We start from the raw sequence: 11,990 nt of genomic DNA, 5'->3' as shown, positions 1-11,990 counted from the left end.
CTCGGTGGGGCGGCCCCGGCACCCCGCCCCCTCCTGGCCCTCGCTCCCGGGTGTTTCGAAGAATTCTGCTGCTCGATTCAAAACGCCCTGGGAAGCCAGCCTGCCCTCCCCCGGGGCGGAGGGGGGCCTGGTCGCGGAGGGGAAACGGGGGTTTCCTGGCTCCTGCGCTTCCACGTGGGCACCCAGACTTAAAGGGCGTCTGCTGAGGACCCAGCTGTCACAGGGGCACCCGTCCCGCTCCCCGCCCACCTTTACGCGTTCCCGGCTGCCAGGGGCTGCCCGTTCCACCCGGTGTCCAGGCGGCTGTGGGAGAGAAAAACCTTTGAATGCGGACAAAGGAAATTATCTTCCGGAGTTTGTAAAATTCACTCTTGGAGGGAGAGCTCTGACACTCGTGGCGAATGTGTCTGCAGACCCACATGCAACTGTTCTGTTCGGAAATTTCTGGAAAGCCATCATTTTTGGAATAATATATCTTGAGGTTTTTTTCTTTTAAACTCCAGGCTTTGGAAAGGAATGTAACAACATGTTATTAACATATGTCAAGCTATGGAAATATTAGTAGTAGTTTGTTTTTTTGTTTTGTTTTGCTTTTTACCATACAACTTTAGAAAAACCAAACAGATTGAGCTTTAGAAGGCAGAGAAAAAAAGGGGCTGTATTTTTTAGGCGCTAAGTTCGTCTCTCCTGCTATTCCTGTTGTCCATCACCAATAATGTATTTTCCTGGTCTGGGTTCCAGTCTCGGGTCACACTTGGTGTTTAGTTGCCTTGACGGTTGGCTTTGTAACAAGGCAGAAATCATGCGAAGAGATCCCGTGTGAAAGCTCTCATTGGTGCCTGTCAGCTATTCTTACACAATCACTGCTGGAATATTCAAGGATAGAATTATACAGTTGATCAATAACATTTATTGTCTCGCAGAGGCTTTTAGAACATGTATTTCAAATATATGTCAGTTTTAAAAGGATACTACACATACATCATCAAAATCAAAATCAGCTGCACTGTCCATGGGCAGTCCTTGGGCACAGCCTGTGGCCCTTCCAGAGGGACATAGATCCCATTGTGTTCTTCTCCCTCCCCTCCCCCATTTTAAGATATAATTTACATACAGCAGAATTCACCCTTTTTGGTGTAAAGTTCTGCAAATTTTAACTGTATAGTCATGTAACCACCATCATAGTCAAGATGTGGTGGTTCCATCATCCTCCGAAATTTCCCTGTGCAACCTTTGCACTCAGCACCTCCTCAGTTCTAGCCCCTGGTCACCACTGATGTGTCCACTGTCCCTATAGTTTTGCCTTTTCCAGGATGTTATATAAATGGACTCGTACAGTGTGGAGTTTTAGAGACCAGCTTCATACCCCAATATAATGGATTTGAAATTCATCCACATTGTTGTGTGGATATCGGCACTTCATTCTTTTTTTTCTTTTTTCTCTTTTATTGCTCAGTAGGCTCATTGTGGAGGTGCAGCGTTTGTCCTTCCCCCAGTGAGGGACGCTTGGGTTGTTTCCAGTTTACAATGATGTGAATGTAGCCACTGTAAACATTCCCATATGTATGAACATATGTTTTGTTTTTCATTTCACCTGGGTAAACCTGTAGGTTGTGTGGTAAGGATAGGAAGAATATCCTTGACTTTATAAGAAACAAGAGGCCTGGTGCATGAAATTCGTGCACTGGTGGGTAGGGGGGTCCCTCAGCCCAGCCTGTGCCCTCGCACAGTCCGGGACCCCTCGGGGGATTAAGCTGGCAGTTGGACATTCCTCTTGCAGTCCAGGACCCCTTGCTCCTTACTGCCTGCCAGCTTGCTGCTACTTATCACTCAGCTTGCTGCTCCTTAGCGCTGCGGTGGAGGTGGGAGAGGCTCCCCCACCCCCCCTCCCACTGCACTCGCCAGCCCTGAGCCCGCTTCTGGCTGAGCGGTGCTCCCCCTGTGGGAGCACACTGACCACCAGGGGGCAGCTCCTGTGTTGAGCATCTGCTCCCTGGTGGTCAGTGCGCATCATAGTGACTGGTTGTTCTGGTCGTTCTGCTGTAATGGTCACTTAGGCTTGTATTATATAGACTAGAGGCCCGGTGCACGAAATTTGTGTACAGGGTGGGGGGGTGAGGTGTCCCTCAGCCCAGCCTGCACCCTCTCCAGTCTGGGACCCCTCTCACAATCCAGGACTGCTGGCTCCCAACCGCTTGCCTGCCTGCCTGCCTGATTGCCCCTAACCACTTCTGCCTGCCAGCCTGATCACCCCCTAACCACTCCCCTGCCAGCCTGATTGATGCCTAACTGCTCCCCTGCTGGCCTGATTGCCCCTAACTGCCCTCCCCTGCAGGCCTGGTCCCCCCCAACTGCCCTCCCCTGCCGGCCTGGTCCCCTCCAACTGCCCTTCCCTGCTGGCCATCTTGTGACCACATGGGGGTGGCCATCTTGTGTGTTGGAGTGATGATTAATTTGCATATTACCTCTTTATTAGGTAGGATTATCAAAGTGTTTTTTTAAACTAGCTTCCCATTTTGTATTCTCACTATGTATGTCTCTCTCCATTTTCCACTAATGTTCTTTCTTTCTTTCTTTTTTAATCCTCATCCGAGGATATCTTTCCATTGATTTTTAGAGAGAGTGGAAGAGAAAGGGAAAGACAGAGAGAAATATTGATGTGAGAGAAACACATCGATTGGTTGCCTCCTGCAGGTGTCCATGCTCTTGACTGGAATCGAACCTGGGACCCTTTGGTCTGCAGGCCAACAATCTATCTGCTGAGCCAAACCTGCTAGGGCCTAATGTTGTTCTTTAGACACTGCTCTGAACTTGCTTTTTTTACTTAATGCTATCTTGGAAATGACTCCAGCACTAGGATGCATAGAGCCTCCTCATTTTTCTTATAGCTGTGTGCTCGGCAATACTTTATTACAAGTCTCCTGCTGTGGACCTTTAGATGTTCCCAGTCTTTTGCTGTTATAAACCCAACTGGCTAATGTCCTGTTGTGTGAAGAATATCCTTGTCCAGTAGTCTGTGTGCACATATGCTGTCTTGTCTGCAGATTAATTCCTCGAAGTAGAAATATTTGAAGTACTGCTCTCTTTTTCTTGAAGCATCTCTCTTTTTAAAAAATGTTTTTTGTTTTTGTCAGTATTACAGGTGTCCCCCATTCCCCTCTCTCCCCTTTGCCCCCCTCCACCCAGTCCTGCCCTACCCCAGGCCTTCACCACACTATTGTCTGTCTTGGGCTATGCATCTGTGTATATAAGCTCTTTGGTTAATCTCTTCCTGTCTTCCCACCTCCCTCCCCTCTGAGATCTGTCAGTCTGTTCCATGCTTCCATGCCTCTGGACCTATTTGTTCATCAGTTTATTTTATTCATTAGATTCTACATATAAGAGAGATCATGTGATATTTGTCTTTCTTTGACTGGCTTATTTCACTCAGCATGATATTCTCCAGGTCTCTCCATGCAATCTCAAAGGGTAAGAGATCTTTTTTATTTTTATAGCTACATAATACTACATTGTGTAAATGTACCACAGCTTTTTTTATCCACTCATCCACTGATGGGCACTTGGGCTGTTTCCAGATCTTGGCTATTGTAAATTGCCTATGTTCATAGTAGTGCATATATTCTTTCTGGTTGGTATTTTTGGATTCTTAGGGTACATTCCTAGAAGTGGGATCACTGGGTCAAATAGCAGTTCCATTTTTAATTTTTTGAGGAAACTCCATATGTTTTCCAATCTGCATTCCCCCCAGCAGTGCACCAGGGTTCCCTTTTCTCCACATCCTCGCCAGCACTTGTTTGTTGATTTGATGGTAACCATTCTGGCAAGTGTGAGCTCATGATAGCTTCAATTTGCATCTCTCTGATGATTAGTAACGTTGAGCATTTTTTCCTATGTTTCTTGGCCATTTGTATATCCTCTTTAAAGAAGTGTCTATTCAGGTTCTCTGCCCATTTTAAAATTGTATTGTTTGTCTTTTGTTAAATTGTACGAGTTCTTTATATATTTTGGTAATTAATCCCTTATCAGATGTAGCATTGGCAAATATGTTCTCCCGTACAGTGGGTTCCCTTTTCATTTTGAGGCTGGTTTCTTCTGCTGAGCAGAAGCTTTTTAGTTTGAGGTAGTTCCAATAGTTTATTTTTTCCTTTGTTCCCCTGGCCCTAGGCAATGTAGCTGTGAAAATTCTGCTACATGAGATTTTGCTGCGTATGTTTTCTTCCAGGATTTTTATGGTTTCATGAGTTACATTTAAGTCTTGTATCCATCTTGAGTTTATTCTTGTGTGTGGTGTCAGTTGGTGGTCTAGTTTCATTTTTCTGCATGTTTTCCCAGCACCGTTTATTAAAGAGACTGTCTTTACTCCATTGTATGTTCTTGCCTCCTTTGTCAAATATTAGTTGAGCGTAATGGCTTGGGTCATTTCTGAGGAATCTGTTCTGTTCCATTGATCTGTGTGTCTGTTCTTGTGCCAGTACCAGGCTGTTTTGATTACAGTGGCTTTGTAGTATAAGTTGATATCTGGTATTGTGATCCCTCCAACTTTGTTCTTTTTCTCAAGATTGCTGCGGCTATTTGGGGTCCTTTTTAGTTCCATATAAATTTTTGGAATATTTGTTCAAGATATATGAACTATGCTGTTGGTATTTTAATAGGAATTGCATTGAATCCAAAGATTGTTTTGGGTAGTATGAGTATTTTAATTATGTTAATTCTTCTAATCCATGAACACGATATATGCTTCCACTTGTTTGTGTCTTCTCCTATTTCTTTTTTAAATGTCCTATAGTTTTTCCATGTACAGGTCTTTTACCTTCTTGGCTAAGTTTATTCCAAGGTATCTTATTTTTTTGTTGTAATGGTAAAAAGAATAAACTCATGGGATTGTTTATTTAGTTTCTCTTTCTGAGAGTTCATTAATGGTGTATAAAAATGTCATCAATTTCTAGGTGTTGTTGTTCTGTCCTGCTACACTGCTGAATTCGTTTATTAAATCTAGTAGTTTTTTGGTGGAGTCTCCAGGATTTTCTATATATAATATCATGTCATCTGCAAATAATGACAGTTTTACTTCCTCCTTTCCAATTTGGATGCCTTTTATTTCTTCTTGTCTGATTGCTGTGGCTAGGACCTCCAGTACTATGTTGAGTAAGAGTGGTGGACGCAGACATCCCTGTCTTGTTCCTGTTCTTAAGGGAAACACTTTTAGTTTTTGCCATTGAGTGTGATGTTGGCTGTGGGTTTGTCATATGTGGCCTTTGTTACGTTGAGGTATGTTCCCTCTATTCCCGCTTTGCCGAGAGTTTGGCATGTCTATAGATCACTCGTTAGGGACAGCATCTCTGGGTGGGGTCCTTGCACTTCACCCAGAGGGTCCAGCCAGAGTGTGCTGACACAGCAGCCTCTGCCCATTTCACCACTTTATTTGGAGGTCAGTCACCAATCTTCTCAGCAAGGTGCAGTGGAAAAGCCACTTGAGGTGAAAGTTTCAGGAAGGCAGTGGCTGCACCTGCTAGTGGAAATGGAGGCCAGGGGTTTGGGAAACTTTAGGGGCGAAATGAGAAGAAATTAGGTCCAGCAGCCCAAGATAGCTTGGGGGTGGCAGAGGTGGGGGGCTGGCTGGCTGGCTGGACTGATGGGGAACCGGTGTGCTTGGAGGGGGAAGGCTGGTGCTTGCCATATCGGGGAGGTCTGGGTACATCTTCCCTACGAGCACAGCACACACCTGGCCGTGGCGGGTTGACAGCTCCTGGATTGCTGGGCATTTTCTTGAAAAGGCGGCTATCCTGTTTCACAGAAACAGCACCGGAGTGGTGGGCCTCTGAGACTGAGACTCACTTGGTGTCTGGAACAGGACGCCCGGCTCGGAGCATGGGGAGAAAATCAGCCCTTTCTTCATGGGGACTTTTTTCATCTTGCATCACGCGTGGTTTTCTTAATTCAGCCTGAGAGGCCACCCTGAGTGGCATTTCTCTTAAATAAGATAAAGTACTTGGAAACAGAGTGGGAGAGACACACAGTTAGCTTATCATTTTCAACGTTTAACTTTCTTCAAAAGTTAAAAACAGAATTCAGGCAAAAACACACAACACCCCAAAATGGGGAAGAATACCTGTCATTTTGTTGTTAATCCTCACCCAAGGATATTTTCCCATTGATTTTTAGGGAGAGTAGAAGAGAGAGGGAAAGACAGAGAAAAATATCAATGTGAGAGAAACACATCAATTGGTTGCCTCCTGCACGAGCCCCCGCCGGGGCTGGGGCCTGGGCCAGGGCCGGGGAGGAGCCTGCAACCAAGGTTCATGCCCTTGACTGAAATCGAACCCGGGACCTTTGGTCTGCAGGCCGACACTCTATCCCAGTGACGGCGAACCTTTTGAGCTCGGCGTGTCAGCATTTTGAAAAACCCTAACTTAACTCTGGTGCCGTGTCACATATAGAAATTTTTTGATATTGGCAACCATTCACCTCTGACACGCGTGTCAGAGGTTCGCCATCACTGCTCTATCCACTGAGCCAAACCAGCTAGGGCACACCTGGCATTTCTTTAACCCTTTAGTGAGGGGTCAGCAAGATGGTAAAGCCAAAGCTTTGAGATCCCTGAAAGGGGATTGCAAGTTAGATACAGGCTGCTTAATGTCATATGAACAATAAAACTGCCATTGGGGGAGGTTATCTCTTCTCCTGGGTAAAATGATTTACAGCAGATCCATCTGTACGTTGACATCTGCCTTCCCGGAGTCTAGGCCTAATAGAAACAGTAAATCAACCACAGGTACATCTTACTGGGTAAAGGGCTGGCAACTGCTTTTGTAAATAAAGTTTTATTGGACGCAGTGGGTGTGGGGCTGCATTCATGCTGCAGCCACAGAACCGACTAGTTGTGACAAAGACCCAAGGGCTGCATATTTGCTTTGCGGTCCCCTGCAGAAACAGTTCCCCAGCTGCTGTGCTGGAGCGTGAAGGAAGTCTCAGGTGGGCCTTCTAGTCAGGCTGCAGCGTGGCATATGAAAGTCCTGTGGTCAGCCTTCAGCCTGTTTGCTGGTGTTGCATCATTTTCTTAGCGTTGTCTGGTCTGGAAGGCCTTGTGTTTGGAAGGCTCTTGTTAGGTCTTTGCTGATGCCTCCTCTGAAGTTAAGGACTGGCCCTCAGGTGCAGCCCTGGCTCAGGAAATAGGCCCTTCCTGCTCTCACATCTGACCTCCCAGAGGGTGGGGTCTCTGTGGGCCCTAGATCAGCAGTCGCCAACCGGTGGTCCGCGAGGTCCGAAAGGTTGGCGACCGCTGCCCTGGATCTTTGTTGTCTGCCTTCTGTTTATTGCTTCCTGCCATTGTGTTCAGCCCTGTGTCCTGGCAGACGAGACAGATCATTAAGAAGGATGATGATGATAATAACAGTAATAACCGCAATAGCTGACTGATATCGCACCTACAGCGTCTGTCCGAGAACGCAGCGCTTTACCCGGACCATCCCACTTAGACACAAGGAGGCAAGGGACTTTTCTAGACAAAACCAAGGCTGCTGTTGGTTCTTTAAAGAAACCTTCCTGGTGCTCCTGTGTGGCAGCAGGTGCTACGTCACGAAAGCTAAATTCTCATCACTCTTCCCCCTGGACTGCATGGACCCTGGGATTGACTTTGCCGTTGTTTAGACCCAGGAAATCAGAGGCAGAGCCAAAAGAGTGAGGCTCCGGTTTGGGCGCGGCTTTATCTGTGAAATGGACATAATATTATTTATCCCCTCCCTGCTGGGGTCCCTGTTAGAGTTAAGTAAAGAGCCTATGGGTGGTATGTGAACCCTAAAAACACCACACAGACGTTGGTGGGTTAACCCCCATCCTGCTCCTGTTACAGCTTCTTAATTCTTTCTGGATCCATGGAGAAAGTCAGAATATGCACATACGCGTAGGTTTTCCATATTTTTGCATGTGGTTTTTCAAGGTGTTTGTGGAGCTCCTGCAACTGGGAATTCTTGAGCCATCAGCTAAAAATTGGGGACTTGTAACTGTTCCAAGTCCTTCCTTTTGCCTCCTCTGTCATAACTGAACATGTGTCTACTGAGCTCCTTCTGGTGCAGGGAGAGGCAGTACAGGGAATGGTCCACACATGGCCCTGCCCCCTAAGCCTCTCTAGTCACTCAGCAAGCACCCAAGATAATGTCAAGAGTGGTAAGTGCGATAAGAAAAGCATCACAAGATAATATGCCAGAGTATGGTTTGAGAAGGAAGGAGTGACTTCCACTGGGGAGGTCAGGGGAGGTCTTTCTAAGGTGTTGAGACCTGATGGATGAGAAGGAGCCAGTCACTGTATATAATAAAAGACTAATATGCAAATAGACCAACCGGTGGAACAACCGAACAACCGGTCGCTATGTTGTGCGCTGAACATCAAGGGGAGCGCAGAACATGGCGGGTGTGGGCAGCAGGCGGCAGAGCATGGAACACGGTGGGCATTGGCTGTGGTGGGATGGTGGAGCAGGTGAGCGAGGGCCAGACCAAGGTGGGGCGCCGGTCGCTGTCATCAGGGTGAGCCTCTGGGGGTTACTGAAAATTCTTTGCACCTGAGTGCCACAGTCCTGCCCGGAGCTTGCACCTACTGCTGGTGCTAGAGCCACTGCTCGCACCCGCTGCTGGCGCCCGGTGCCAGTCCTGATAGCTCAGTGCTGTTGGCAGGTGCGAGCGGCAGCTGCCGGCCCTAGTAACCCCTGAGGGCTAGTGAGCCTCTGGGGGTTACTGAAAATTCTTTGCTCCCGAGTGCCACAGTCCTGCCCGGAGCTTGCACCTGCTGCTGGTGCTAGAGCCGCTGCTCACACCCGCTGATGGTGCCAGCCCTGCTCGCACCCACTGCTGGCACCAGCCCCAATCGCTCCGCGCCGTCAGCAGGGGCAAGCAGGGCTGGCGCCATCAGAGTGTGGGAGCAGTGACGGTGGGAGCGGGCTGCCGGTAGACAGGGGACCGGGTGCCACGGCTGGAGGGGCTAAGCAGGGGTGCAGAGGATGGACCGAGACCCGATCAGAGTGTGGGAGCAGTGACGGTGGGAGCGGGCTGCCAGCAGGCAGGGGACCGGGTGCCACGGCTGGAGGGCCTGAGCAGGGGTGCAGAGGATGGGCTGAGACCCGCCCCTGTGCCCACTGCAGCCTTGCGGCTCACAGTTCCTTTCAAGGTGCACGAATTTGTGCACTGGACCCCTAGTGGGAGGAGAATAAGTAGGGTGCTCTAGCCAGCACATGCAAAGGTCCTGAGGTTGGACTGAGCCTGGGTATGTGAGGGCAGAAAGGAGACCCGGGTGGCTGCTGCCTGGGGCTGGGAGGACTCAGGCCGGCAGGCACTAAGACCACATGAGCCCTCTTGGCCTTGACAAGGAGTTTATTTTTATTCTCTAAGCCTCTGCTGTCCAATGCAAGAGCCAATGGTCATAAAAATTGAAATGGAAATACAATTAAAAGTTTGGTTTCTCAGTAGAAATTGGAAACTGTGTGTACCCTTGGCAGGAATGTAAAATGATACAGCCACTGTGGAAAACAGCACGGTGGTTCCTCAAGAATTTAAAAATTGAATTACCATAGGATTCAGCAATTCTACTTTTGGGTATAGACATAAAAGAATTGAAAGTGGTCTCGAAGAGATATCTGTGCACCCATGTTTACAGTAGCACTATGGACAGTGGCCAAAAGGTAGAAGCAACTTAAAAATGTGGTTTCTCGTGGCATTAACCACAGTCACAGCCGCAGGGGAGAAGTGGCTGCCATGTCAGACAGCACACAGATTGAGAAGGTTTCTGTCGTCACAGGATGTTCCATCAGGTAGTGCCGCTCGTGTGCAAACGGGGCTTCAGAGGTCACTTCCACTCCCTGGCTCCCGGGTCCACTCAGGCCGTTTGCTGCAGCAGGAAGCCTGAGGGTTTGGAGTGAAGAGCACTCTGGGTGTCCAAGGCATGTTTCACGCTCGCAGGGAGGGAGTGAAGCAAGCCCCTCCGCGCACAGGCTCTCACTGCCGAGGTCTGTCCAGCCACAGGGAGGCCGTTTGTCCATGACAGTCTGGGAAGGGAGGGCTGGCCATCAAGGTCCAGGCCACATGCCGGGGGGGCCGAAGTCCAGGGGTAACTGGGAAGCAGTGAGCGGTGAGACACTGGGAAGAAGGGATGTGTAACGAGCTGCTGGAGGAAGCCAGGAAGGGGCCCAGCCCGCGTGGACAAGTTCAGTTGCATTGAACAAGAACATTTCTCCAGCCACGAAATCCATGCACAGCGTCTGCCGTCCCCAGGGCCTTCTCTTTCCTGCCATTCGTCATCTCGTTCAGGCCACAGCAGGAATGTTACCTCTCGTCACCTCTGGCACAGTGCGTACTGCATATCCAGTTACACGCTTGTGTGTTTGAGTAACTAAGATGCCTTCTTCGTGAGACTGTGTGCTCCCTAAGGCAGAGTCTGTGGCCTGCAGTGGCTGCAGTATCTAGATTAGTGTAAGCCCATGTCTGTTGGAGCAGTATGTGACTGTTGTGCAATTAGCTTAACCTTCTTGAGCCTCAGTTTCCCCCTTTGTGAAATGGAGACAGTAATATGTCTGTTTATACCAGTTGTGTGCTGGAGCTGGCTTGCTAGAGTCAACTGTTCAATTTTCAGGAAATTTGCGAACTGGTTGTTAAGCTATTATTACAATTTCAATAATATAAACTTACAATTAAACAAATTATGTTAAAATCAAAGGTAATAAATACTCAAAATTCACTGCATCCTAATGATCTCACTATAGTTTTCTATAAGTAGTCCCTTCTTATCCATGGTTTCTCTTTCCATATTTTCAGTGACCTGTGGTCTGAAAATATTATGGAAAATTCCAGAATTAAGCAATTCATAAGTTTTAAATTGTGCGCCATTCTGGGTAGCATGAAGTCTCTTGCCATCCCACTCAGTCCCTCCTGAGACGCGACTCATCCTGTTGTCCAGTGTCTCCACCATTTATACGCTCCCTGCTCGTTGGTCATTTAGTAGCGGCTCGACTATCAGATTGACTGTCGTGGTATCTGATAAGTGACCCTATTTTACTTCATAATGCCACATTCACATAGCTTTTCTTACAGTCTATTGTTATAATTACTCTATTTTATTAGTTAATGTTGTTAATCTCTTATTGTGCCTAATTTATAAATTAAGTTTTATCATATGTATGTTCAGGAAAACACATCATATCGATAGAGTTGGGTACTCTTCAAGACTTAGGCATCCACTGGCGGTCTTGGAATGAATCCCCCATAGATGAGGGAGGGCGGCTGTATTTATGCTTTTGAGGTTATTTGCTACTATTCAGTCTATATGGTGGAAGTACTGTTTATGCCGTGGTACCATGTACCTCTCACCAGCTCCATGTTCAGTAACTTGAGGTTGGTGGTATTTACACCGTGGAAATTGGCAGATGCTACCGGTCAGATCCTCTCTTACCCCCTCTCTCTGAAGCGGTGGTTAACATTTACGGCACACCACTGGTTTGGGGGCTTAGTGAGTTCGTGCTTTTGTTAATGGCTTTGTGCTTGGGGCCCAGCATGTGCTGTAGAAGTGAGGCTGTTGTTATTATTTTGTTTTGCTTGCTTTCCCTAATCTAGCACTGCTGTTCGTGCGGACAGGAGCTGGGCAACCCACTGACCGGCTGGTTTTTCTCTCCCCAGTCTGCCCGACCAGCTGCAAGTCGCACGGCTGCACTGCTGAAGGCCTCTGCTGCCACCCCGAGTGCCTGGGCAGCTGCTCTGAGCCCGACGACCCCACCAAGTGCGTGGCCTGCCGCCACTTCTACCTGGACGGTAGGTGCGTGGAGACCTGCCCAGCCCCGTACTACCACTTCCGGGACTGGCGCTGTGTGAACTTCAGCTTCTGCCTGGACCTGCACAACAAATGCAAGAACTCGCGGAGGCAGGGCTGCCATCAGTACGTCATTCACAACAACAAGTGCATTCCTGAGTGCCCCTCTGGGTACACGATGAATTCCAGCAAGTGAGTCCTGGGA

At 48.1% G+C, this 11,990-nt stretch overlaps 1 protein-coding gene across 4 annotated transcripts in view; it reads left to right on the top strand.

Moving 5' to 3' along the window:
* INSR (insulin receptor) overlaps window positions 1-11,990 on the top strand; it is a 152,916-nt gene that overhangs the window by 67,084 nt on the left and 73,842 nt on the right. For all 4 annotated transcript variants that reach the window (XM_005864901.2, XM_005864900.2, XM_005864899.2 and 1 more), the window contains exon 2: window positions 11,656-11,977. In XM_005864901.2, coding sequence (XP_005864963.1) covers window positions 11,656-11,977 — 322 coding nt within the window. The remainder of the gene's footprint in view (window positions 1-11,655; window positions 11,978-11,990) is intronic.

This window comes from Myotis brandtii, unplaced genomic scaffold (assembly GCF_000412655.1).
Source record: "Myotis brandtii unplaced genomic scaffold, ASM41265v1 scaffold193, whole genome shotgun sequence".
Taxonomy (NCBI): Eukaryota; Metazoa; Chordata; class Mammalia; order Chiroptera; family Vespertilionidae; genus Myotis; species Myotis brandtii.
This window is presented reverse-complemented; position numbering and strand designations above follow the sequence as displayed.